General features: G+C 50.7%; 9 protein-coding genes across 9 annotated transcripts; 4 read left to right on the forward strand and 5 right to left on the reverse strand.

Moving 5' to 3' along the window:
* Positions 1-237: 237 nt before the first annotated feature.
* Positions 238-2,640, reverse strand: M438DRAFT_270513 (uncharacterized protein; the record flags this gene model as incomplete). The annotated part of the gene is made up of 2 exons (XM_029900394.1): positions 238-2,362; positions 2,420-2,640. The coding sequence occupies 2 exons, from the start codon at positions 2,638-2,640 to the stop codon at positions 238-240; spliced, it is 2,346 nt and encodes a 781-aa protein (XP_029761970.1).
* Positions 2,641-3,169: 529 nt separating this feature from the next.
* Positions 3,170-4,739, reverse strand: M438DRAFT_344235 (uncharacterized protein). Its single transcript, XM_029905170.1, has 2 exons — positions 4,546-4,739; positions 3,170-4,495 (listed from the first exon to the last, which is right to left on the reverse strand). Exons 1-2 carry the CDS (start codon positions 4,561-4,563, stop codon positions 3,509-3,511), a joined length of 1,005 nt encoding a protein of 334 aa, XP_029761971.1. The 5' UTR covers positions 4,564-4,739; the 3' UTR covers positions 3,170-3,508.
* A 942-nt stretch (positions 4,740-5,681) lies between these two features.
* On the forward strand, positions 5,682-7,082 carry M438DRAFT_293694 (taurine dioxygenase family protein; the record flags this gene model as incomplete). Its single annotated transcript, XM_029901827.1, has 3 exons — positions 5,682-5,862; positions 5,913-6,629; positions 6,683-7,082. 3 exons carry the CDS (start codon positions 5,682-5,684, stop codon positions 6,892-6,894), a joined length of 1,110 nt encoding a protein of 369 aa, XP_029761972.1. The 3' UTR covers positions 6,895-7,082.
* A 222-nt stretch (positions 7,083-7,304) lies between these two features.
* Positions 7,305-7,775, forward strand: M438DRAFT_270861 (uncharacterized protein; the record flags this gene model as incomplete). The annotated part of the gene is made up of 1 exon (XM_029900430.1): positions 7,305-7,775. A coding segment is annotated over one exon (471 nt), but the record flags the coding sequence as incomplete, so codon positions are not given.
* A 2,538-nt stretch (positions 7,776-10,313) lies between these two features.
* On the reverse strand, positions 10,314-11,225 carry M438DRAFT_270529 (concanavalin A-like lectin/glucanase; the record flags this gene model as incomplete). Its single annotated transcript, XM_029900395.1, has 3 exons — positions 10,314-10,456; positions 10,509-10,743; positions 10,803-11,225. Coding segments are annotated over 3 exons (801 nt in total), but the record flags the coding sequence as incomplete, so codon positions are not given.
* Positions 11,226-11,981: 756 nt separating this feature from the next.
* Positions 11,982-13,439, forward strand: M438DRAFT_344236 (GroES-like protein). Its single transcript, XM_029905171.1, has 2 exons — positions 11,982-12,471; positions 12,527-13,439. The coding sequence occupies exons 1-2, from the start codon at positions 12,250-12,252 to the stop codon at positions 13,304-13,306; spliced, it is 1,002 nt and encodes a 333-aa protein (XP_029761975.1). The 5' UTR covers positions 11,982-12,249; the 3' UTR covers positions 13,307-13,439.
* Positions 13,440-13,494: 55 nt separating this feature from the next.
* On the reverse strand, positions 13,495-15,496 carry M438DRAFT_363981 (Isochorismatase hydrolase; the record flags this gene model as incomplete). The annotated part of the gene is made up of 4 exons (XM_029907692.1): positions 13,495-14,651; positions 14,718-14,800; positions 14,871-14,936; positions 14,991-15,496. 4 exons carry the CDS (start codon positions 15,494-15,496, stop codon positions 13,495-13,497), a joined length of 1,812 nt encoding a protein of 603 aa, XP_029761976.1.
* A 3,517-nt stretch (positions 15,497-19,013) lies between these two features.
* Positions 19,014-21,252, reverse strand: M438DRAFT_353945 (uncharacterized protein; the record flags this gene model as incomplete). The annotated part of the gene is made up of 2 exons (XM_029906922.1): positions 19,014-19,708; positions 19,761-21,252. 2 exons carry the CDS (start codon positions 21,250-21,252, stop codon positions 19,014-19,016), a joined length of 2,187 nt encoding a protein of 728 aa, XP_029761977.1.
* A 651-nt stretch (positions 21,253-21,903) lies between these two features.
* Positions 21,904-26,091, forward strand: M438DRAFT_363983 (UDP-Glycosyltransferase/glycogen phosphorylase). Its single transcript, XM_029907693.1, has 2 exons — positions 21,904-24,026; positions 24,080-26,091. The coding sequence occupies exons 1-2, from the start codon at positions 22,098-22,100 to the stop codon at positions 25,958-25,960; spliced, it is 3,810 nt and encodes a 1,269-aa protein (XP_029761978.1). The 5' UTR covers positions 21,904-22,097; the 3' UTR covers positions 25,961-26,091.
* The last annotated feature ends 167 nt before the right edge of the window (positions 26,092-26,258 follow it).

Raw genomic sequence — 26,258 nt, forward strand, 5'->3', positions numbered from 1 at the left:
ATTCTTGATTAAAAGGTTCTTGCATATATCCACTCTTTGTATTCTTCTATACCATAAGTATCTCATCCTTATGCCCATGCATCTCTATCCGTCCATCAAGAGCATCGAGAAGCGCTCCGCTCAAAACAGGCCTGAAACAACCAGGCCAACAAAAGGGGGAATCAACAATCAAAATGCTGAAAAAGAAAAGAAACACATCGCGTGGCAGAAAACAACCAGTTCGCATTCGAGCGAAACTCAAGGCCAAGCACCCCGTCTAACAGTGCCCCTACTGAGCGGCCTCCTCGAGCCCCCAATATCAATCTTCGCCATTTCTTTACTCAACGCAGAAGCCCCATATCCATGTTGCTCATAAACCGGCGCTTGTTGGATTTGCATCTGCTGCTGACCACCTCCCACACCGCCATTCTCATATCCATACCCATATTGATCGTTTGAAGCTTGTGTGTATTTGCCAAACACATCCCCATAATGCGGTGAGTTGCTCGCAGGAGGAGGAGGGGTCGAGTATTGTGAATACTGCCCGTCGTAACCACCGTAGGTAGAACCTCCTGCGTAGGGATTGGGAATGTCAATTTCGGATAATGGACCAGGGCCTGGGGAGCCGGTCATATGACTGTGATGGGATGCGGAAGACATGGGTCGTTTGGGGGGTGAGCCTCTCGTGCGCACATTTACAACGACATCCCTGCCCATGCTCATTCTCGAGGGTGTGCGGACTGCTTGTCTAGGCCCAGCGAGACCATTCGGATGCACTTGCCCATTAGATCCGTAGATTTTAGTAGGTGTCTTCTTTTCCGGCTCGGGTGCCCAACTGTGTACGGGGAGATGGTCGCTGGGATCGATTACGCGGCCGTCGAAGCCGACAATTTTAGCATTGGGGTCCGGGAGGGGGCGAGCTGCTTCTTCGTCGGCAGAGGGGGAGTTTTGAATGTGGTAGGGTGAGTGTGGGTTCGAGCCCGAGGCGAAAGGCGAGTTTGAGGAGGCGTTGGGGTTGAGTGAGTCGAAGTCGTCAGGGGAGAAGAAGTTGCCATTGGAGGTTGAAGGACGAGGGACGTCTTTGCGGGTGGGTGAGGGGGAAGCACTGTTGGCGAAGGTGCGGACGGGATGGCGGATAGCGTCGAGGTTGTTGCGTGGAGGCAGAGGTGAGGTGTTGCGGGATGCAGGGCGTGGAGGAAGGGGAGATGCGTTACGAGAGGCAGGACGAGCCATAGGAATTGGTTCGTTGCTGTAACGTCGGTACTGTTGGCCAAAGTCCTCGGCGAATGAAGAAGGCGCAGGGCTCATAGATCGGCGCATCTCGTTGGCCAGAGGGTGTGCTCTGGGAGGAGTCATGGCATAGGCGTCAGGTACACTTTGGCGACTAGCCACGCGTGAATGACTGCGGTAATGCGATCCTGCCACCGAAGAAGGAGCTGGGGGAGGGAAGCCCGAGTACGAAGCTCGGAAGTTGGGCGATGAACCATAATATGAACCTGGAGCTGGTGGGGGAGCATAGTCGTCTACAGACATACTTCTCGGTGGAGGGCCACGGGACACAGATAGAGAGTTTCTTGTGTGTGATGGAGGTTGTGGAGGTAGCTCTCTTTCATAGTCGTATTCGTCAATGTCCTCGACGGTCGGTTGCAGGCAACGTGGCAGAGGTTCTGCCCAACCCTGATCCGATTGAACAACGCTTGGTGACGACATGGAATGGGGGAGAGTTGGGATGCTCTGAGAACGGGCATGGCCGTAGTGATCGTAAGCTAGCGTGTCGTGAGGCATGGTAGGCTGCGCAGGTACGGAGCCGCGGTGTTTGCGACTGGCAGGCAATTGAGGTAGTTCGGGCATCGAGGGGTGGTGAAAGCCAGGGTGATAGTCCAAGTCGAGTTCGTCGGGGTCATAGTGCTGCACTGCGGGGGCAGACTGGGTGTGGTGTTGAGGTTGGGGACGCGGTCTCAAGCCATGAGGAGTCCAATCCTCTGTGGGTCGTCCGGGCAATTGTCTAGGGCCTCTGGCATGGTCTGGCACGATGGATCCTGGCGGCGGCGGACCGGTCAACTCGGCGGGCAGCGGACGACGCTTGATGGGGGCCTTTCGTCGACCATTGTCAGCAGCGCTCATGCCACTCACCCTCCTCTTGTCTTCAACTGGCGGTCGCGAGTCGTAGTATGTCAACTCCAGGTTGATTTCTCCGGCGTACTTGCCCTTGAAGTTGAGGGCATGCCACCCATCATGCTTGCCTCCTCCTGGGATGCAGACGTCTTGCAGGCCGATGTAGGCTTCGCCAATCAGGTCCGTCTTTTTGTCATCGTTGAAGACTGAGAGTTTGAGGTTGTGGTAGTCGGGCGAGTCGTGGACTGTAAATCGTAGTTCCTGGTCCCTGCGGCGCTCTGTCAGTACTTCGCTTCGTCATGCATTCTTGTATTTCAGTGCATACCACTTGGGAGTCTGGCCTCCGCGTTTGTCCGTCTCGGTCTTTTTTGCTTCCTTGCCTAGCCTGGCGGCGCAGTATGGGTTTTGCTTGCCCATGCGCTTAACATTGGGCAGGTTCTTAGCACGATCGACAATAGCCACCAGGGTGCCAATCTCGGGCCCGTCGACCGTCATGTCCGAATAGATGCCTGCCGTATGCATTCCGTTCATCAATGCTGTCGCCATGGCTCCGGTTGTGTTGAATTAATGTCCTGTAATGACGAGAAAGAGGATCCGAATCGACCAAGGCCGATGATCAGGCAGCGAGTGAACGAAGGGAAAACCGGCGCCTGGCCAGTTGAGTCGAGGGGCTGTGTTTGGCGGTTTGCGCAATAAAGCCGGGGTACGATTGCTTGGGAGCTGCGGTGCTTGCGTACCGTTGCGATGATCGAGGAGTTGCCGCCTTGTGTCCAGTATATTAGGTGCAGATGGACGTGTTGTAGCCGGCAATGCTGTCAGACTGACTTCGTCTCTGATATGGCTCGACTTTTCCGCAGTATCTCGTCCCCGTAGCGTCGTCTGATTGCTGTGACGTAGCCGTTGCTATTGTTGTGTCAAAATAACCGTTTTCCTTTGGCGTTGGCGTCTCCTAATGAACAGGCCAAACGAGCGGTGTACCTGAGCAGAAAGATCCTGCGCTGTATTCAATCAAGAGAAAAGATAGTGACAGCTGCAGCTTCGACAAGCAATGAACCGAACCCTGTTGAGCTGTTGCAGCCCATCAACTTTAAAAAAAATGCAAGGCGGGTCACTCATAAAGTGGTGGCTGGTAAACACACGCGTCGTATCGCTCGTGTCGCGTTGAATCTCCGACTTCCACTCATAACCTCCCAGTTCATCACCTGTTCTCAATCCCTTCCACGGTTCGCTATGTCACTAGTCCTTGATCATGATGGCATTTCTTCCTAATCGCCATCTTTCCGGTACCTGATCATCACACCCGGCTTTCAGGCCTACCATTCTTGCTCGTGCTCTTGCCGCCGCCCATGCCAGAACATGGCCTTGCTTGTTGTCTATGAAATATAAAGAACAACAACATACCCAAATGAGTGCTTCAGTCCTTTGTCGTTCTCCAGTCAACGCCTACTAACCACGTTTCTCCCGACACTTGGACATCCCATGTGGGCAGCTTGATGCTCACGCTATCCCCTGCTTTGACTCTGACTGCCTTTTGGTTCGCTTGACCGTCAACGAGCAACGCTTTGGCAGGTCCCTTACCAGATGATGTACCATGCACGAACACCGGCCCGTCCCCCTCAGCTTCAATGACGTTGATGACATGCACCGAATCATCAACCTGTAAAGAGTTACGGGGTCTACTCTGAGTTGCAGTCTGTGCAGTCTCGATGATCCACGATTGTAGCTCTGACGCTAGACCACCGGGTACAAACTTCTGTCCTCTCCTTCGAGGAGAAAACGCATCAGGTAGAGGTGCGACAGCTTCTGGTGGCGGAAGCGAGGGCATCAAAAATGCTGGTCTGTTGCTGTTGGGTGTATCCCCATCACCCTGTGTGAACGTCGTCCGGATCGTGCCTGTAGACGGTAGGATGAAACGGCCCGGGGTCGGCTGTGGGGTTGACATTGTATCTCCAGCATCAACTCTACGCCGTTTTGGCGACGATGGCAAGTTGGATGTCAAATGTGCTCCCTTTTGTGGCTCCGGTAATGAGTCTTGGGAGACATGTTGTGCCTTAGGTGTGAAGTCATTGTTACTATTGTAGTTTTCCAGCATTTCATCATCATCGTCGTCAGAGATAGAGATCATATCCCGAACTTTCTCATGTTGATTGACTGGTGGAGCATCAAAAGCTGCGAATTGAGGTTTCGCAGGTGATGGTGAACGCGGAGGGAATGATGCTCGCCGTGCTGCAGACATCGCGAATCGAGGCACTCTCGCAAACTGTGATGGCATTGGACCAGAGGTCGGTCGGGGAGTGTTTGAGTCGGGCGCATCTTGGAGGACCTGATGTGATAGTCTTGAAGGGGTAGGAGTGCTAATCTGAGGCTTTTTGTTCAGCAGAAATCGACGTGGAGATGGTGTCTGAGGACTTGTTAGCCAGGGATTATTTCGAGTTTTTTCCTTGAGCATACCGATGTTGGTGGTGTCATTCTGTCGGGTGAGCTTGTAAATGTGCAAAGTTGGTATTTCTAAGAGTCGTGAATTGGTGACAGAAGGAAATCAAATGTACTTGGGAAGGCGTTCGATCAGGTAGCACAAGTTTAACGCGACAAAGTGTTCACCACGTGTTATATCCGAGACTTGTATGATTCAAGATACCGCTGTGATTACGGAGTAATGACTGGAGATGTTGACACTATGGATACCTTTAGAAAGGCAATGACTGCAGATGGAAGTGGCAAGTCCAACTCTGCGGGACACCCTGACCGTTTGCTTGGCTTGGCTTCAGCGTCCTTTCTTCGTAGCAAAACTGGAAACCATTTTTTGGCCATCTTCTCTATGCAACCCACTTTTGGATGAACATATACCGGAGTACATTGAATCCGACTCATCGCGCCCTGGAATTGGAGTCAACGCTCCGGCTTCTCAACACACAAAGCCGGAGCGAACGTGAAAAACCAGGACTCGGAGGACTGAGCCCACTCCGCACGGCGAAGTGCGTACGAAGACAGATAACGGAAGACAAGCTGGAATCACGTCCAGCAAATGGATAGAGCGATACCACGCCTCAGTGCCTACCCTAGGGCTCGTTGGTAGAGCATGCTATGTTGTCAGATGGCGTGCTTCAACATGCATGGTCTTGGCGTTCCAATCGACACTCTACTCGAATATCAATGAGGGGAAGCTACTCAGCATGCTATCGCGTTAAGGCTCTGGAGATGTTGCATCGACAATATGCTGAAGATCTATACTTCCAGTTGATCTTGTCATCGGTTCTGCTATCAAGATAGGTTCATCTATGGTGGTGTTTTCTACTAACCATTGGTCTACGAGCTTAGAGGTCTAACGGGACAAAGAAATCGGTATTTTGAGTCACCCCATTGACAGGAGTTGTGGAGCTTGTGCTTTGCCGACTTATCCTTCAATATGGAGGGATACCTTGTTGAGCTGTTGCGTGCTCGTTATCAGCATTGCGCGATATCGTCCTTCGGATACGGCATAGGGCATATGAGAGACCCCATAAGCATCAAGAAAACTATTTACTGTTGACCCTCCCCGTGTTTAGTCTTTGAACCTAAGTCTCAATCACATCAAACCACTATCCAAGATGGTTTCCGTTGATCAAACCTCATTCCCAAAGCCGCTGAAGCAGTCAGGTGCTCTTGAAAATTTCACCCACGAAGATACAACGCCTGTCATCGGTCGTGAATTTCCAGATGTCAACATCGTCGATGATCTACTTGATGCTTCGAACGCCGATGAATTGATTCGTGACCTGGCGATTACCAGTGAGTTGCTTTAGAGCGTGTACGTATTCCAAATTTAACATGATCTCTAGTCTCTGAGCGTGGTGTGGTCTTCTTTCGCAAGCAAGACAACCTTACCAATGCTTTGCAAAAGCAGTTGAATCACAGACTTGGTCAACTGACTGGCAAACCATCGGACTCGACGCTACATATTCATCCCGTACTCAACAACAGTAGCGAGTTTGGCGTCGATGATGCCGAGATCAGCACAATCAGTTCTTTGCAAAGAAAATCTCTATTCAAGGAGAGTGATGCACGTAACAAGCGTCGCTACGATGCAGCACAGTGGCACTCTGATATTCAATTCGAGCCAGCTCCAGCTGATTATACATCTCTGCGTCTGACACAGCTTCCTAAGTCTGGTGGCGACACAGTCTGGGCATCTGGTTACGAGATCTACGACCGCTTCTCTCCAGCTTACCAGAAGTTTTTCGAAGGCTTAACTGCCACATTCTCTGGCGACGGCTTCCTCAAGGCCGCCGCCGCCAACCCAGATAAGGTGAAGATCTACGAGAAAGAGCGAGGTAGCCCATTGAATGTGGGCAAGGAGCTTACAGCTGTCCACCCCGTCGTTCGTACAAACCCAGTCACTGGCTGGAAGAGTATCTTCGCTCTTGGTCCTTTCCCGAAGTTCATCAACGAGCTGAATGCAGATGAGTCGGAAGATCTGCTCAAGAAGTTCCGGGCTACTATCACGGAGAACCATGACCTGCAAGTCCGCTTCAAGTGGAGGAATGAGAACGATATTGGTTAGTGCTCATATATTTAATCCGACTGACATCCTTGCTAACGATGTAATCAGCAATCTGGGACAACCGTTCAGCTTTCCACAGTGCCACCTTTGACTACGAAGGTTTGGGTGAGCGATTCGGTAATCGTGCTGTCGGTATTGGCGAGGTACCTTATTTGGACCCCAACAGCCAGTCCAGAACAGAAGCTCTTGCCAAGAACCAGCAGAGCGTGGAAGCAACCTCTGAAGGAAAGGTCGAGAAGTCAGAGACCCTTTCTGCCTAGACTGATTGCACTTGGATATTGTGTCTTACAGAAATCTCTCATGTCTAAGTTATGGCTCACGTGTTTTACCGCTCTGTCGAGTCTCCTGACTTTCCTTTCTGTCATACTCTATCAACTGCTTGGAAGTGAAGCCTCTTTCAAGTCAGCAACAGAATCTACCACAAGCTGTGTTTCGCCACACGTGCAAGCATTGTTCCGCAGAGCTAACAAGGCATTCTTTGATCACGGTCACTTCTTCTTTGTTTTGTTCTCAGAAACGCTGGCTCGTCCATGCTCTTCCTTGTTCTTCAGTAGTCTTCTTTGTACCCATTGTATCCATCTCCCAGCAATAACCCATACTCCAATTACTTCGTAACCAAGTAAACCTGTCCTTAATTCTCCTCTTCCTTTCCTCAGAAGCTCCTCCACCGAAATCAACCACCGCAACCATACCACTAAACATCAAACCCCCACCCACAACCCCAAACCTTCACAACACCGAAGACATGGGCAACAAAGTCGCCGCAAGCTTCGGCGTCATCATGGCCATCTTCATCGTCCTCGCCTTAACCTTCTGGAGCTTCTCCGCTTTCAAGCACTCTCGTCACAACACCGCCAAACACAACAATGCTCATCACTTCAAACTCGACGACTGGATCAGAAGAAGAAATACTGACAGAGCCGCTGCTGCTACTGCTGATATCGAGATGCAAGTTCCTGTTTTGCCCAGAGTTCCGGAGAGAGCTCGTACTCGCGCTGGTCCTGCTAGGGTTTCTAGAATGGATCGGGTGGGTAGGGTTGCTCCTGCTGCTACTGCTGATAGGGTTGAGTTCTGTGATGTTCCTTTGAGTCCGCCGCCGCGCGCCCCCAGAGGTGCTGCCGCCCCTGCTGGTTTCTTCTAAATTGACAAGAGCGTAAGTAAGTGCGATGGTGATCCCGATGGTAAGTTTTGACCCTAATTCTGACATCTCTGACATCCCTGATTGTAGGGATCATAGGCGTTCTTGTGGATCTGGTAGCAGGTCTACCATACATAATGATAATAATAAGAACCTTTTTTTTTGACAATCGTTTTGTTTCCTTTCCACCTTTTTTTTCTTGATTTTCCAATGTTTCTCGTGCTCGTGATCATGAACATCTGAAGACAGTCGTGCGAAGCACCCGACCTCATGTTTTGCAAGCCATACAGTATAGCTTGTGAGGATGAGTCCACGCATCGTAATGTCTCACAAACATGTGACAGGCTGACAGCTAGATGAATAGATCTTGTGACTCAAAGCAGCAGGTACGACTCAAGGTATCCTGGTCAAATCAGGAAAACAACATGCCATAGGCAACAACATTCATCGTACAACACCGAGCGACTTGAGTATCTCGAAGTAATGAGTAATTGAAAATTGCAAACTAGTCAAGCAAAATACGCAGAAGATACAAACATGTTTTGTGCCACCTTAATTCCAAGCCCACTCATACTCACCATGCCCATTCCACATCCACCTCCCACCATGAGGATAATAGCGAGCCCACGGAGGATTCGCTGGAGCCTTGGGCTTCACAGTCGCAACCCTTTTTGTCGTAGTCGCCGTAGGCTTCGAGGTAACACTATTCCACCAACTAGACACAGCTCTTCGCATCTTAACACTTTGCGTAACTCTTGAGCCAGAAATCACGTTCTCGTTTGCTGGGACTGGTTCTCCGAGTTTACTTTTCAGCCAGCAGACGCCTGGGCCGGAACCGGATTTGCCTCCCACGTAGGTGTAGGCTTTGCAGTTCGGGTCGTTGTCGCAGGCGATTGTGCAGTCGAGGAAGGAATCTTTGGCTTGGGCGTTGGTGTAGGCGCCCCAGTTTGTGTCCGAAGAGCGGTAGACAGTGTAGTTAGAGCCTGCAGAGTTTGTAGCCCAAGACGTGGAAGCGGTCGAGGTGCTAGAGCTACTAGAGCTCGTGATGGAAGAAATTGTGCTGGGCTTTGAGGAGACTGCCAAGTTTCCAGTTGCGATGCTGCTGGTCGATGAACCTGAAGAGGGAGCTCGGGCGGCAAGGAAACCAGCCACGTAGTTCGCTCCTGCAGGAACAGCACTGCCTTTGGTGTCCTTGTACCAACATTGTCCACTACCTTTACCACTCGTACCTCCGACATAGGTGAAAGCTTGACACTTTGAATCCTTGTCACAACCATCCATGCAATCCTTGTAAGAAGTCGAAGCTCTCGAGTTGGAGTACGATCCGATATTAGTATCAGACGAACAACGCATAAAGTAGATAGATCCGCCTTGAGACGCAACAAAGCTCTGAGAACTAACCTCTGGGCATAGTTCAGCTGAGGGGCTGGCTAATGGGAGATCTGTAGAGATCGTAGTGCTTGTAGAGCTAGTCGATGTAGTTTGAGATGGTGCTGCAGAACTCGAAGAAGAAGTGCTTGACACCGTCCGAGTCGTACTAGTGCTGGAAGAGCCCTTTGTAGACAAAACACCGGAAATGTAATTGTTTCCAGCTGGCAAGAAGTTACCAGAGGTACTTTTAAGCCAACACACGCCTCCCCCGTTACCGTTAGTCCCACCAACATATGTCCAGGCTTTACAACCAGAATTTGCGGCGTCATCACAAGCATCCATACAGTCTAGGTAAGAGTCGGCGGCTCTGGTGTTCGTGTATGAGCCTTTGTTAGTATCAGAAGAGCATCTGATGGTGTAAACATTTTTGTTCTGGCTCAAGAGACTTAGACCATCCGTGTCGGGACACAAGGTGCTCGATGGTGTCGACGAGGGCACGGCAGAAGACGAAGGAACGGTTGCGCTGAGTGAAACCGCAGGAATCGATGGCAAGGTAGAAGATTGAGTGCTTGAGCTTGTAGTTGATGGTCCAGTTGTCGTCTGCGAGCTTGCCGGAGTTGTAGTGGTGGAAGTGGCAGAAATGCTCGACGACTTGGGAGTGCTAGTGTTTGATGTCGGACTTATCGTAGTAGTTGGCAACGTTGTTGATGACACAACAATGGTGGAGCTTGAACTACTGCTTGGTGTCACAGATGTTGAGCTGGATGTACTGGTCGAGCTGGTGGAAACCACTGTTGACGATGTGCTGGCAAGAGCACAATCCGTCGAGACACAATATCCGTAGTTGAGCCACATGTTGTAGCATAGAGGAGCGTCAACTGCTGGGTTCCAGTCCATAAACTGTTCGATAGGGATACTGAACTTCGCAGCAATCTTGGAGCATGTGTCTCCTGATTTTGCAGTGTACCATTGCGTGCAGCCTGAGACGATACCATTCTGAGTAGGCGCGGAAGGAGGAACACCAGCACATGTAGTGGAAGATTTGGATGGCACAGAGATAGAAGTCGTCGATGTGATCTGAGTGCTGGAAATCACAATTGAAGTGCTGGAAGAAGTCGGTGGGGACGTCGTGGTTATACTTGAAGAAGAGACTACAGGTTTCTGCACGGTCTTGATGCTCTTCGAACTACCAGAGCTATCCGTCCAGTTGTAGGCGTAGGCAGGATTGTAGTTGGTGATTTTGACGCTTTTGACGTACATCGTGAACGGTGCCTTCGTGAAGTCGGTATATCCACCTGCCCAATCTACGGTTCCTGAAATGAATTAGTTGATCGTAAAAAACTGTTGTTCATGACTGATACTTACCCCATGCATTGCCTGGATCTCCTCCAGCCCATATACCGAGTTGAAATTTGGCGGGAGTTTGAGGATATTGGTGGGAGCCACTGTCAGTGTTGGCAGCGAGGAGGGTTCGGACAATTGTGCCATCAACAGACCAGGTCAGAGCCGTAGACGTCCAATCGATAGTGTATGTGTGGAACTGAGTCTGGGGAGACGCGACACTGAAGAAGCTGCCTCTGTCGTAGTCGCCGACGATTCCCTATATCAAGTTTTAGATATGCAATTTTCACACTCTTGAACGGCGATTTACTCAAGTACCTTTCCATAGTAGTTGTTTTGCCCCTTTCCTGCACTGTCGCGGAAGTTGTTGCCGCTCCACTCCCAATCAATCTCATCGGCATCATCAGACATCAAGACTGCTGATGAAACTATGCCTGTGCCAGGAGCAACTTGAGCAACTATTTCTACCTTTCCATAGTGAATGTAAAAGTTGGTCCATAACTGAGGAGACTCGAAACGCTTTGACACAGTAAATTCGGCTCCTTTAGATCCGAACTTGACGGTTGCCCAGTCGGAGATGGTCCATTCGGAAGGTATGGAGGATTGTTTCGTGAAGTCGACCTCATAAGCACTGGTCGCAAGACCTACATTTGGGGGACATCTTGCGTTCAGGGGGTTGCACGTATCTGCAATGCTGACTGCAGCGAGCGCAAAGAATGTGGCCAATCGAGTCAAACCCATTGTGCGTGTATCTTGACAATCACGTAGCACCTACGCGGAGATGCGACTGAGATGTATTCGTCGAATACCATATCATAATGGAAGCTCTTCAACAATGAAAATACTGACCTTGCCCATTTCCGGCTTCTTACTCATTTGAACATCAAACAAAGAGACCTTCGCCTGGCTGTGTGGTCAACATTATTCGTTGCATTGAACAAAGGCTTCATCTTCTCCGCCACGACGAGGTGAAAGCGGAACACCAGATTGCAGTCAGCCATCGTTCAACTCATCAATGTACGTTCTTTCGCTTCCAATCGATGGCTGTATATTTTCGCGTGGTGATGTATGGTATGAATCGAAAGGCCTGAGTCGGGGTTTGTGCTCGATAACGATCGAGACCACAATTGATTGGCATCGTGTTCGTCTACCACGCGTATCACAGGGTTTTTGACGACGTCATTCTGTGTTTATCCAGACGTCGTGGTCAGTCCCACAGTTTGAGACTCGTAAACGCATAAGCAGGCAGCTGAGTTCAGTGAGTCCTGAGCCCTTTGAGTCAACAGGAGTCGTGTAGAGAAGAGACCTCTTCAAGAGAATGAGTTGGTCAGAGATGAAGTTCTGGAAGCTTGCAAGAACGATGGAAGCAGACAACATGGCCCATGCCTCGCTTCTTTCGAGCAACCCTGATAAGATAAGGACCGTATGACGTCGCCAGGAACAATTTTAATTTTTCTCAATTCGGCCCTCGTCGCGACTCGCGAGCTGCCGGACCAACCGGTTGTTCCAAATTGCAGGAAAACCCTTGCCCTTTGTTCACCAATCGAACCTTGCACCAAGATCGAGTGAAACGTCATGGCAGATTGGTAAGACAGAGCACAAGCGAAACGTTGAGGCATGTCTTTTGTAAGCAAGATGTGGCGGAGGTGTTAGAAGGGAGTTTCGACTGGTGGGGGAGTTAATAAGGCCAATTCTCCATCTCCTGACATCTGCTCATTCCACTTTCAACTTCATCTTCTCAATCATCCCATATCACTCCATCAAGATGACTTACAACTACACTGTTTTCAAGGGCTCAGAGTCCGGTGCCATCAAGGAGGCTACCAACACTAAGGATGCCCTCAAGGGTGACCAGGTCTACCTCAGAGTTACCGCCTCCGGTCTCTGCGGTACTGACTTGCACTACCGCAAGGCTGATATGGCCCTCGGCCACGAGGGTGTCGGTATCGTCGAGGAGACCGGCCCTGCCTGCACCCTTTTGAAGAAGGTAAGAGCACCATTGATAGCATATATGCATACGAGCCCTGCTAACTTTTGTGAAGGGTGACCGCGTTGGTTGGGGTTACGAGCACGACTCTTGCTCCCACTGCGAGCAGTGCCTGAAGGGTACCGAGACCTACTGCCCCGAGAGAAAGATGTACGGTTACGCCGATGCCGACCAGGGTTCTTTCGCCTCTCACGGTGTCTGGCGTGAGGCTTTCCTCTTCAAGATCCCCGACAACCTCCCCGACGAGGCTGCTGCCCCTCTTCAGTGCGGTGGTGCCACCGTTTTCCAGGCCCTCCACTTCTACAACACCCAGCCCACTGAGCGCGTCGGTATCGTCGGTGTTGGTGGTCTCGGTCACTTGGCCATCCAGTTCGCTACCAAGATGGGTTGCGACGTTGTCGTCTTCTCTGGTACTGACTCCAAGAAGGAGGAGGCCAAGAGACTCGGTGCCAGCGAGTTCTACGCCACCAAGGGTGTCAAGGAGCTCAAGGACGTCAAGCCCATCAACCGTCTTCTCGTCACCACCTCCGCCCAGATCGACTGGAGTGTCTACCTCCCCGTCATGGCTCCCGGCGGTACCATCTTCCCTCTCTCCGTTGACGAGGGCGACTTCAAGATCCCCTACATGGGCATGCTCGCCCAGGGTCTTACCGTCCAGGGTTCCATTGTCGCTCCCCGTTTCGTCCACAAGCGTATGCTCGAGTTCGCCGCCCACCACCAGATCAAGCCTATCACTCAGCACTACGACATGTCTGTTGAGGGCATCGAGAAGGCCATGAAGGACCTCGACGAGGGCAACGTCAGATACAGAGCTGTCCTGTTCAACAAGAACTAAAAAGTTACGATTTCATGTTTTGGATTGAATAATACCCAGCAAGCGATGTTTGAGTCGTTTGAAGACTAGCAGGGCTATGTCTTGAGATCTTTGGTTATAGAGGAATGAAATAATACCATTTTCCATCATCAGTTCTCAGTGTTGTGTTTCGTTTTGCTTGGGCAAGTGTACACGGCTTGGCGTGAAGATCAGCTCGGCAATTGCTGCGTGACAACTTGAGCTCTCCTCTGAGCTTCACCTTCCAGTTCGCGAGCTATGTCGAGGAGTCTTCCTTCCCTGCCAGACCCACCGAGCAATGTTATCACAGTATCGCTGTGTTCGTGTTGCTTGTGAGTGGGACTGAGGTCAATGGTTATGCCGCATAGATCCAGCATGTCGACGAGAGAGCTGTCGAACCCTTTGGAAGAGCGAGAGACACATGCAGCGTCAAGCACGACATCAATCTTCTCAAAAATCTTCGCTGCTTTTCGGGTCAAAAGCTTCTGCTCGGCTTGCAAACTCAGCACATCTTTCATGCTGACACTTTCTGCAGAATCCAATGATAGTAGGTACTGGGAAAGCTGCTTGGCCTGCCCGAACACGTCCCAGTCAACGTCAAGGCTTTGACCTCCTACAGCCTGAAGTTGTGCGATAGCTTGGCCAAGGCTTTTAGATACTCCCGAATCGACAGTTGACGATTGACCAGAGGCATCGGTCCACGTTTTGAGAACTCCAAAGCTGAAGCCACCGACTCTTGGACCACGGAAGTCAACATGCCAAACCCAGGAATTGACAGTTGCCTGAGGTCTCAAGGAAACATCGTCCTTATTGGAAGTCTGGTCAGTGATCAACCAGATCTTTCGTGCGTCTTCCACGCACTGTGCCACAATGGATAATGAGTTGGTGTCAGGGGTAAGAGTACCAGGTGTGGGGTGCAAGGTGACGATGCCATTCTGGCCGTCGACCACGTGTGGGATTCTCGACGTGCTTGTCTCGAGAGAGAACGAAACCAGTCGCGCAGCTACTGCAAGCCGGGACTCTGACGAGCTTCCTACGAATATCGCACCAGCATCGATTAAGGCTTCCACCACTTCGTCGTGAGACCTTGTACTTTCAAAGCCAATGTGGCTACTAGTCGCAAAAGGGATACCATATAGCGGGGGTAACGGCTCGCCAGCAAACTTCTCGTGCAACGTCTTAGCAGCATCAAGAAGCAGCTCTGGATTTCTGAGATCAGTCCAGACATCGGGATTCTGGCTCCGATACCTCGAGATGCTTTCAGCCACGATGCGAGCAGTATCCATTGGCGTTACTGTATGTGTATGATAAGCTTGAGACAGAGCCAGGATCGATAGATCCTTAACCACTGAGCCGTTAACCGAGGTCAGTGTAGTCTGCGCCTCTGACAGTCTTATCAGGTCTGCAGACGTACCAACATAGCCAAACAAACCATCATAGGCACAAATTGTGTTATTGGCACTGGTCACCAGGCCAGCATCAAATCCTGATGTGCAGCTTCAAGAGTAAGTCAGCACCCTGTACGAGCATTCGGAGATAAGACCTGATAATCACGCGAAGCACTTACTCCGACAGAATGCAGCACTCGAACCCACGATCGGCGGCTTCTCGGGCTGTGGTATTTACGCAACACCTATATCACGCTCACAATAAGCCTCGACTTCTCCTCGATTAGCACGAACCTTACTCAGTTGTCACACCCGCAAGCAGCAGGTGTGTAATTCCGCGGGCCAGTAGGGCTCGATGGAATCCAGTCTTCCAGAAAGATCCCTTTCCAGGTTTGTCGATGACAACTTCCCCTGGCAGAGGCCTGAGTTCATCAATAACATCGTGACCGTATTCCCCTCTAACCAGCAATCGGCCCATAGGCCCTGGCCCTCCTATGCCGATTGTGTGATGGCCATTGGGAGCAGTCGTCTGCCTGAGACGCTTAGATGCGGGTAGATCTGATAGATCCGGAAGGTGTCCTTCCCTAGTGTGCATGACATGAAGCCCTAGTTTCCGAGCTGTTTCTAGGGCTCGCTGGACGGTCGGCACGATGTTGCGGACTCGGTTGAAGACTTCGAAATCACCGCATTGGATGCTTCCGAAACCTCCTGGCTCCAGAAAGTCTCTCTGCATGTCTATGATGACAAGTGCGGTGGACTCTTTTCGAAATCGGAATGCATAAGGGATGGCGCGTGGTAGTTCCATGGTGTGTGTGTGTGTATTGAGGGCGTAGTCCGTATGGTAGTTCGCTTGGAGACCAGGCTGCCACTGATCGATAAATGTCAATTGACTTTGCGCTTTCCGCTTCGCTTACTCAGAATCGATCAAGTCGTGAGGGGATGGCTACAAGGAAAAGAAACCATAGACATCTATGTCATGGTATACTGACACGGTCTGTATAGTTGTGGATGTTATAGCGGATGACAAATGTGACAATGATGGCCGTCGGCCAGCAAGTCACAGCGATGATATTATAAACTTTTTCTTTGCGGGCAGAAGATTTGAAGTTTGTCTATTTTAAAGAGTGCTCAATGCACGTGGCCTTCTGGGCGCTTGCGCACCGTGTCGGGGAGAGTTTGTGCGTCAACCTTATTATGTTCTTCCTTGGCCACATACGTGCTGTGCAGAGGTCAGCAACACGGGATGCAGTGAAAATGACATTGCTGAGAGAAAGCAGTATCGCATCGCAGTCCTCCGTGACTGGGCTTATGAAAAGCTGACGATACTTGCTACATGTACATGTTTGGTGGTATCACTGGTTCGCACAAACGTTCGAGGGCTGCATAACGGTTGTCACACCATGCAAGCGATGTGAGCATGAGGGTGTCAGGACACCGATTCAGATTCAGTCTCCATACATGCTCATTATACGTTGATTCTATTCTCAGCCAGGCACCAGACGGCTCTCCGAGCGTCCACCGTGAAATGGCAAGTGGGAGACACTATGTAGTAGTTCCATCACATTGCGCTCCTGTGATGAACAAGACATGTCAGAGTGACTTGAATCATGCGGCCAGACGACTATTGTATGGTAAGGTTAGCCCCTTTGTGTAGAACATCTAGATCTGCGCCACGTGAAAGCGCTCACGGTCAAACACGCGGTAAATAACCAGGTTCTCATGCCGCTAAGGCACTTTTCAGTCCGAATCTATGAGCTGATGACTACCTTGTAAAGTGACTACGTGCGACACTGCAATGAAAAATATAACGCAAGACTGACATGCTTGGCTACTGGGTCCCAAAATGTTCATTGAGGATTGGTTTCTGTCATGACTCGCTTACGACTGTTGGCTGATGAGGTTGAGGGACGTCCGTTGAGGGTCGATAGAACCACACACCGGCTCACTCATTATGAGCAGAATTTCCTCACTGAGTTTGGCTGCTGTATGAAGCTCATGAACGTGTGGAAGTTTACGCCAAGTAGAAACATAAGCGCAATGTATCTGTTGCTCAGGGGCTGTAGTAGAAAACGATGCCATGAAAAGCATACGGAGATCGGATGTTCGAGCTTCCAGGTTGGACCTGCGACACAACAAAGTTAAGTTAGTCGAGCGGTTGATCACTAAACTATAACAATTTAAGCAGCTGTCTGATCATAAATCAAGGTTGGAATGGTGGTGATGACGCTCAGATTCAACAGCTCAAAGCCTCCTTTTGAGCCGCATGAATTTCAGAGGTCGCTCCTGCCGAGAGAAGCAGAATCCTCACCGATTGTGCTTCTTCATCTCACTAGACACACCGACACGCTTCAATCCTGATCTTCAAACATCTTCCTGCCGAGAGTCTGGCGCTTTATGTCTCCTGCATTCTTTGATGTAGTCTTCCATCATTTCTCACCTGTTCGAGACATTCTCTTCGTTACTCCAACTACGTACGACAGGAGCGACCAATAACTATGGTCAACCGCTTCCCCATTCAAATAGGCTGTCTAGTCTAGAGGGTGTTGCCCCGAGACAGAAGCAAGAACGGGTTGCAAGCGAGCCGTTCCCACAAGGGTCAAGTTGTGACCACAGCTGGGTTCAGGTTGCCTGAGAGACTCTGCGTGCGTCCTGAATGAATGAACATTTCCGGCATACTTGCGGCATACTTGCTACCGAGCGGCCTCCAATTTTAAGGCAGACATCAACGGAGGTGATCCGCGACATCAGGCCTGCATTCGAGCTCCGGCATCTTCAACATCTGAAGCTGACGGTATGATCTCTAGCATGTGAGAAGGCTAAGGCTTACTCAGGCATTGTTGCGTAAAACACTACAATCCTGTTAGTTTGTTCACAAACGGGGCCTTACCAGCAATGCGAGTACTAGTCGATGAGGAAACTCAAAAGAAATAGGCACCCCTTGACGCAGTTGACTAAATCCTGACCTGCATCGAGAGCACAGTCTGCGGCATTGAGCTCCAAGCAGGAGGCTACAACCGCTGATGCTGAGGCGGGAGCCTTGCTAGAAGTATAGCTAACGGCACTGCAGACAAGTCGATACAGTGCTGTGCTGACTCGACTCTTACCCATTTGACTGATTGAACAACAGGACACCTACTCTCACCTTCCCTCGAACGCCCCTCGATCAATGGTCCGACGTTATCACCCTTGTTCCTTCGCTCCCAAAACCTTTCGCCCAGTCTACAGACGATTCGAATCGCTCGAAGCAGCGCTACGCATGCGCCTGCACAAGACAGACCAGCAGTCCAGTCGCACACAGGTGGATACTCGAAACGTTGGTAGACACAGACGTAAGAGACATGGGCATGGGTGCCTTGAGCACCCTTAAGACAGGACTCTGGGCACCGATCGCCGACGGAAGTCACGTACATGCCAGAATACCGCGAAGATCCGTCAGCCGTATAAGAGGCTGTGATATCGTGAAGACGAGGCGCCACACACGGAGTTTCTATCAGGACAGACGCGCTGCGGCATTATTGACTGCATCTAAGCGAGCCAAGTAACGGCGTTGCTGACCAGCTCAAGGGCGGCAGACGGCGTGCATAATAGTACTGAACAGTTGATCGATTCTGTCAGCGCGTGTCTAGTCAATGGACCATACGACCACGGCCAAACTTAGGATCTTCGTGACGATCATATGTGATTTTGATGGAGTTGCTTGTGCTTTCGATGCTTGGCGAGTAAATTTGTGCAAACGACATATACTGGCTTCTCCACAGACCCAGTGCTGTGAAAAGAAACGATTGTAACAAAATAGTCCCACAAACGTTTGCCTCCCGCACAGGGTGTAGATGAGGCTCAAAAAGGCGGTCTATTTGCTGCCGAACCGAGGCCGGCGATACCCATTGCTCGAGATTGATGCTCGAGTGGCTTCCAAAGCCACGCGGCTTCGCTTGTGAAACGGAATTATTTCGTTCTCAGGTGATGTGTAGTCATGATCGTTTCTTAATAGCTTCGTTTCGTAGTTCTCGTGATCATGGCTTGTGTGTCGAGCACAAAAGCTCAGCTTCGTGAGTTGTGACGGTATGGCTGGTCGGACTTATTTATAAGCTCGGCAACTCCCGCCACATCCCAATAATCCTCATTCGTTAAATGCATGTGCGCATACCATGCTTCAAATCATAAAGTCCGAGATCTCTCTAGAGAAGTGTATGCCACGTGATCGTGAAAGGCCAATGTGGCCTTGTAAAACCAAGTCCATCACTGCATCTCATCCGGTGTCGCGGTAGATTCATCACACAAATCCGTGCTGACCGGCCGGCGCCAGAGTTTTTCCGTTGTCTTTAGCCAGGCATATGCTCAAGATAGTCGTTCACTGGCGGTCCAGTCTCAAAATTGGGCGGTTGCCAAGTGTAGCCTGGGATGTAAGGCACCTGCATAGACATACCGGGTGTAAAGCCAGAAAATACTGGTGGATTGGTAAAGGTTGTTGGCGTAATCCAACCAGACGCAACGTCAGAGGGTGCCATTGGGCCTGGAGGTGGTTGAATGGACATGTTTCCAAAGGCGTTTTGGGAAGATATACCGAAGCTGGATTCGGACTTCGATCCTGGACTGGTGACCGAACTTGTGGAAGAAGGATCAGGCTTGCGGATTTCTCTGGGATCCAGAATCATTGACCTGATGGCTGTAACCATGAACTTCGCCCCCATCTCGCCATTGATTTTCAATGTCCATCTGAACTCCTTCAGTTTCTCGAGATAAAATTGCTCTTCGGATGAGTCAAAGGCAGAGCCAACAAGAACGTTCCCAAAAGAAATGAGTAGTGTCAAACATGCAGTTGAGCAGAAATACCAGAATGACTTCAGGTGGCGTGCTTTCAGACTATCCACAAACCCAAGAGCTGACAGCCACCTCTGTTTGGCAGCAATACGACAAGCTGCTGCGGTGTTCGGGTCTGACGCACAAGACATTGTTTGGCATATAATACGTCGATGTATGCTAACCTCAACAGCCAGATGAGCAAGTATGAGATAACCTGCCGACGATTAGACACGATTGAGAATGTTATCAGATGCGTTGACGCTTACCAATAGATGTCAGCTTCATACTGTTGGCCCTCTCCAAGGAAAGTACTTCCATAGCAGAATCTGACCATGCACTGAGTCGTTGCTGTAGTGGTTGGGCTCTACTCAGAAGGGCCGAGACAGGATCGGGAGACATCTGAATGGCTTGATGTGACCGTAAACTGAAAATAGAGTCCAGAATATCGGAGAGTATCTTCGTAAGCTCAATCATCTGCATGAAAATGATGCGGCCATTTTCGACTTCTGAGCTACCCTCTTCGTTGTTCTCCTCGTGTTCAGGGAAGTCTCTATGTTGGACCGCCGGCACAATCCAGTCACGGTCCGTGAGAAGCGCCGGTCGACCTTCGATGAGAGCTACCCATTTGTCCTGCATATAGATCGCCCAGGCAAGGCGACGGCGTAGACTGATCTCCCATTCTGGAATATCCCATCGCGATGGGTCCATATGGAGTCCCAGTGTGTGAGACATCGAGACCAACTGGGCTGTGAGTCTGCCTCTTGACCCACAACTCATGACATCGGAATCGAAACATTCATACTGCGCTAGTAACAATCCGGCTTGGACTGACGAGAGTTTCGGACGATAGATAGTAAGGTCGTAAGATTCTGTGGCTAACTTGTGTAGCAGACAAGCGTCTGGTTTTGGCTTTGTAGCCAACGCGGGCGAACACCTCCAGTAATTGGTTGTAAGGAGGTAGACTGCTGCTAGAAGAGCAGGTGAGAATTCGCGATAAGAACGCGCATACTTTTCCAGGAAGACGCCCTTGTGAAGGATTGGGAAAGAGGGGTGGACGATACGGAAGTACAGGTCGATGAGTGCTTTCCCATGAGGTTCAACCAATTGCTGAATGGCGTCAACTCGACTTTGCTCGGTGTCGTAGCCAATTGTGCCTTGGTCCTCGCGGATGGTAAAAGCATTGAAGTCGTCAACCTTGCGTACAATGACCGCACCACCCTGCGTAGACTTCTGAGATATTCCCAAGGTGAGTGAAAAGCGAGGAAACGAGAACGGTTCTGTCAGACCGACAAAATGGGCGTGGTGTTTGTTCTGAAGGCCAAGAGTCTTCTTAAGCAAGCTTTCGCCAGGCAGCTCGTCGTATTCCTCGACGCCGGTTCCGACGTTCGTTCGTAGAACAGGTGGTTGGTCGCCGGAGTTTCCGTGGTTGGTTTCCTCGATAGGCTGCGCTTTTCGTTTTCTGGTTCGAGCAACAGGTTCGTGTAGATAGGTGCACTCTTGGCTGTGGAATTTGCACAAGACGCACTTGTCCTCGCCTGACTCCTTGACACATCTGGTCTTGCGACGTCGACATGCATCGCAGGGTCTTTCTTTGGTCGAGCGTGCACTGTTTCCGTACGTGCGCGGGCTCTCGATAAGGCTCTGAGCCTGCTGGTCGGTGAGACTGTGCCGTTGGAGATTCGCTGGATGTTGCTCGACGTCGCGATAAGGCCGGTAGGCTTTGGACCCACGCCATTCAGCGCCTGTACCTTCTTCCATATTCCCCGAGCTCCGTTGCTCCGGGTATATCGTTTACTAGACTTGCAAAAAGAGTGCTGTATGAATTTCAGGCCACATGACCGTCAAACCGTAATGATGTCAACACGAAGAAATCACAGTGAGAAGCGCTTGGTCTTGAGAAAGTCTGCAGCGATCCGCGGATCCGCCAGGTGAAAAGCAAACGAAGGATGATGGAGATTTACCGATCCTGGCCCAGGAAAGAGTCAGGTGCGGCTGTAATTTCTGACGCCTTTTCTCCGACTCGCCCACCCTGATAAAATTATGGACGAATCAGCTGCTGCAGATCGGTCCTATAAGATGCTAGTGGCATTGACGCAGGGCAGAAACGCTTTACAACCGGGAATACTTGCTTGCAGCAGCCATACCATTCCGATCCTGCAGCCTCTTTCTATGTGACAAGATGGCATAACTTGCGTTCTTTGACCAAAGGTAAGATGAGACTTGTAAGATCTGTATGTATTACGACATAGAGTTCTGGCCAATTCAGAGAGCCAAAAGAGCCGCTGTGGGGATTAAGGGAGACCCGGCGCGGCGCGTGAATCCGGAAATATGACGTCGTTCCGCAATCGCGACTTCCGCATCTAGACAGACTTTACATCTCATCATCGACACGAGAAGCTCAGGGAAACCGGAATCATGTTTAGTGGGCGTCAGATGGCAACTGCGAACGTTAGTTCAGTTCGTCTGTCTTCTTTGCCCCCCCTGTCGTTCTGAATTGATACGAATCTCTGTAAACACGAGTGTTTCAACTTTTGCTTTCGCGAAGCTTCACCCAGTCGATCACGAATTGAGCCGCATCACACACAAGTGCTTCTGCATGCCCAATGGCGACCCCTGGGATACCCAAGCCGAGTCCTAGTGTGTTGACCGACCACTCCGGCGAGGCCATTATTCCTACCATTGTACCGCCGCAGACAGAGTTTCCAAGCCCACGACACGACGATAGCCATTCACGTTCCGTCTACCACACTCCTGCCACTGCTCCGCTGAAGAGCGATGAGCAGAATGGATACTTCGAAGAACAACCACAGCAAAGTAATGGCCTCGATCGCGACATCGAGAGAACAGACTACGCAGAGACGCCAGCCAAGGAACCGCGACCAACCAACACCCAATCACTACCAGCTGGGAACCGTCCCAGCCTCGAGAGGTCATGGCAGACCGAAAGACCGAAGGCCATGCCACGGAGTGCAACCATTATGAATGCTTTGCAGAGGTCAACATCCCACACCCAAAACACAAAACATACCGATGACGAGACCGAACCTTCGTCATCTTCCTCTTCTTCTTCGGAAAGCGAACCTACATCACACAAGAATGTGAGCAAACAAAAAAGGCGGGAGATGGAAAGAGAGCAATCATACTCGAAGTTTGATGTCGGCAATGATCAATACCAAGCGAAAGGTAAGGTCTCGAAGCGCGATGGTAGACTGAATATTTCGGTCAGCGAGACTGCGAACAATGGTTACATTGCGAAAACTCTGGGCCAGACAATCGAGAATCACCTGGGGATACCGCACAAGCATCCTTCTAGGGACGAGCGAGACTCCGACTCCAGCTCTGAAGACCATCACATCAAGGCCGACGACAATTCGGAAGATGAATTTTCAGATGACGCCGCTTCTGTTGCGTCCTCTGTGCATGAAACTATGAAGAGGCCTCGCTTGAATATCGTCATCATGGTCATCGGCAGTCGTGGTGATATCCAACCGTTCCTCCAAATTGCTCGTGTTCTCAAACGCTATGGACACCGAGTGCGAATTGCCACACATCCAGCTTTCAAGGAGTTTATTGAGAAAGACGTTGGCCTCGAATTTTTCAGCATCGGAGGTGATCCATCCGAACTCATGGCCTTCATGGTCAAAAATCCAGGCCTCATCCCTAGCCTGGAGACCGTGAGGCAGGGCGAAATTGCTCGACGTAGGAAAGGAATGGCTGAAATCTTTGAGGGACTCTGGCGTGCCTGCATCAACGCTACAGATGATGAGCATGACAAAGCCAACATGAAGATGTTGGGAACAAAAGCACCATTTGTCGCAGACGCTATTATCGCTAACCCGCCTTCATTTGCCCATGTTCACATCGCCGAACGTCTTGGTATACCATTACATGTCATGTTTACATTCCCTTACTCGCCAACGCAGTCATTCCCTCATCCTCTAGCCAACATCAGCCCACAGAAGAGCAACACAAGTGTGGAGTATGTCAACTTCATGAGTTACCCTCTGGTAGAGATGATGACATGGCAAGGTCTTGGTGACCTTGTGAACAAGTTCCGTGTCAAAACTCTCGGGCTAGAGCCTGTGAGTAGTCTGTGGGCACCCGGTGCGCTTTATCGCATGAAGGTACCTTATACTTATCTTTGGAGTCCTGGTCTCGTTCCGAAGCCGAAGGATTGGGGTCCGGAGATCGATATTGCTGGCTACGTCTTTCTCGATCTTGCCAGCAATTACGACCCACCCAAAGAACTCACAGACTTCCTGGATGCAGGAGAAGCCCCAATCTACATTGGGTTCGGATCCATCGTCGTTGATGATCCTGATTCGTTCACCCAAATGATCTTTGATGCGGTCAAGATGGCAGGAGTCAGAGCGCTAGTGTCCAAGGGATGGGGTGGCTTGGGAGGCGACAACACACCTGACAACATTTTCATGTTAGAGAACACGCCACACGATTGGTTGTTCCCTCGGGTCAAGGCTGTTGTACACCACGGAGGCGCAGGAACTGCAGCTGCCGGCTTGAGAGCAGGCAAGGTAAGGATATTCATCCTGTTCGGAATAGACATGTACTAACTCAAGTGGTGTAGCCGACTATGATAGTGCCCTTCTTTGGAGACCAGCCATTCTGGGGCGCAATGGTTTCCAAGGCAAAGGCCGGTGCACACGAGTCCATTCCTTACAAGAAGCTGGACGCAGAAATGCTTGCAGAGGGTATCAAGCAATGTCTCACCGACGAAGCGCGTAAGAATGCAGAAGGCATTGCCGAGAGCATTGCTGCCGAGGGTGACGGTGCAGAAAACGCGGTCAAAAGCTTTCATCGCAGTCTACCATTCGCCGGAAGACGCAGTATGAGATGCTCCATCCTGGAAGACAGGGTTGCTGTGTGGAAACTAAAATCCTCGAATCTCAGGTTGAGCGCACTGGCAGCGGATATCCTGGTCGAACAAAAGAAACTGTCCTGGAAGGAATTGCGCCTTCTACGACACTACGAGTGGAACGATTTCGATGGCCCTGGAGAGCCTATTTCCGGAGCAGGCGGCGCACTACTGAAGACTGGCACCGGAATCGCAAGAGGAGTCGGTATGGTGCCTACTAGCGTGGCAAAGAATCTCAAGAAAAGAGATGAACGCGAAAAGAAAAAGCGAGAAAGAGCAGAGAAGAAGGAACAGAAGAGGTTGTTGAAGGAAGCCGCCAAAGGAAAGACTGGTGTGGAAGGAAAGCAAGATCCGCAACGACCACAAGCTCCAACACATACCTCCACGAATAGCACTATTGGATCTGTCCAGTCAGCTGAAGAAGAACCTCTTGCTCAAGAGCTAGCCGAAGAATTTGGCGATGCCTTTTTGGAATCCGGTGGCGCTCTCGCTAGTCTGCCATTGGATCTTGGTCTAGCCATCGGTCAAGGTTTCCATAACGCACCTCGACTATATGGAGATGCGTCCGTTCGTAAGCCCACTCGCATCACTGGTATGCATTCAGGGTCCAAGGCTGCCGGAAAAGAACTGATGTATGGCATCTACGACGGGTGGACCGGTCTAGTAACCCAGCCTATGCATGGCTGGCAAGATGCAAAGAGCAAGCATGGCAAATTCACAGGCCTGGGTATTGGTTGTGCCAGGGGTGTTGGTGGATTCATTCTGAAGGATATCTCTGCCATTATCACACCGCCTTTTCTGCTTGCTCAGGGAGTGCGAAAGGAGATCACCAAACGCATCGGCGGCCCTGGAACGACTTCCTTCATCCGCAGAGCCCACATCATCCAAGGGCAAAAGGACATGCAGGCCTTGCGTGAGTCTGATGCAAAGAACAAGGGCAGTGACTCGACGAAAACCGAGAGAATGGTCAATGAAGGCTGGAAGGTCATGAATGAGGCCTGGGACTTGAAGAAGAAGCATGCACATCACAACGGGGGTAGAATCCGTGGCAGACTGAGCGTCTCACGAGAGGAGAGGAAGTGGGCGGACAATGGAGCGCTTGAGAATGTCAGTGCGACCAGGCGAGCGATCGAAGCCGAGAAAGAAGGAAAGGATATAGACAAGGTCTTCTCCCAACGACGCAAGGAGATGCACATTGCCGAGCAACCGAGAGCAAGCGCCATGGATCAGCCGAATGACTACGAGACCTCAGATGCCATTGCACCCAACGGCCAGACCAAAATTCATGGACGCAAGTCGATGCATCGCCAGTCCATGCACGGCAACCGCCAGCAGGAAGGAGGAAATGAGGCAGGTCCGAACAACACAGGCGCAATTGACGCGAGCGGTGAATGTGAAGGCACAAGAGCTCAAGCAGAGAACAACAGTCTCGGCAGCGACACGGCCGTCGAATCACCAGAGGACGACAAGGCTAGTGGGAATATCGGAGGTGAAGGTGTTGACCGTATGCAAGACGCTGTGAAGGACATTGAAGGTGGATGGGGACCTAACGCAGATCGTCAGCACACGCCTAAGCATGCGATGGCAGGATAATGGTATTTTATGTTATTGGCATTGAAGATTGAGCAAGGTGTTGGGGGTATTGATTTGCGTTATGGTAATGCTCAACAACGATAGCGTATACAAGATTAGCAACAGCGCCTTCTTCCTTTTGTACCATTAGCACACTCCAATGATAATCATTGTTGTATCAAGTCTTCGACCAAGATGGTTCTAGTAGGCGTCTGCATAATTCTTTCGAACTTGAATATGCACAAAATATGAAGCAAGCCAAGCCGCGGGCGCAAGCCAATCATGGACGTCATCAACAGCTCATGCGTTGGCAACATTC

Source organism: Aureobasidium pullulans (genome assembly GCF_000721785.1).
Source record: "Aureobasidium pullulans EXF-150 unplaced genomic scaffold scaffold_6, whole genome shotgun sequence".
NCBI classification, from domain to species: Eukaryota; Fungi; Ascomycota; class Dothideomycetes; order Dothideales; family Saccotheciaceae; genus Aureobasidium; species Aureobasidium pullulans.

What these genes read in the sequence shown, in the direction of transcription:
- M438DRAFT_363983 (XM_029907693.1), top strand. Translation starts at nt 22,098, where the DNA reads ATGGCGACCCCTGGGATACCCAAGCCGAGTCCTAGTGTGTTGACCGAC. An exon ending in CCGGCTTGAGAGCAGGCAAG is followed by an intron (nt 24,027 to 24,079) that starts GTAAGGATATTC and finishes CAAGTGGTGTAG; the next exon opens with CCGACTATGATAGTGCCCTT.
- M438DRAFT_344236 (XM_029905171.1), top strand. Translation starts at nt 12,250, where the DNA reads ATGACTTACAACTACACTGTTTTCAAGGGCTCAGAGTCCGGTGCCATC. An exon ending in CCTGCACCCTTTTGAAGAAG is followed by an intron (nt 12,472 to 12,526) that starts GTAAGAGCACCA and finishes ACTTTTGTGAAG; the next exon opens with GGTGACCGCGTTGGTTGGGG.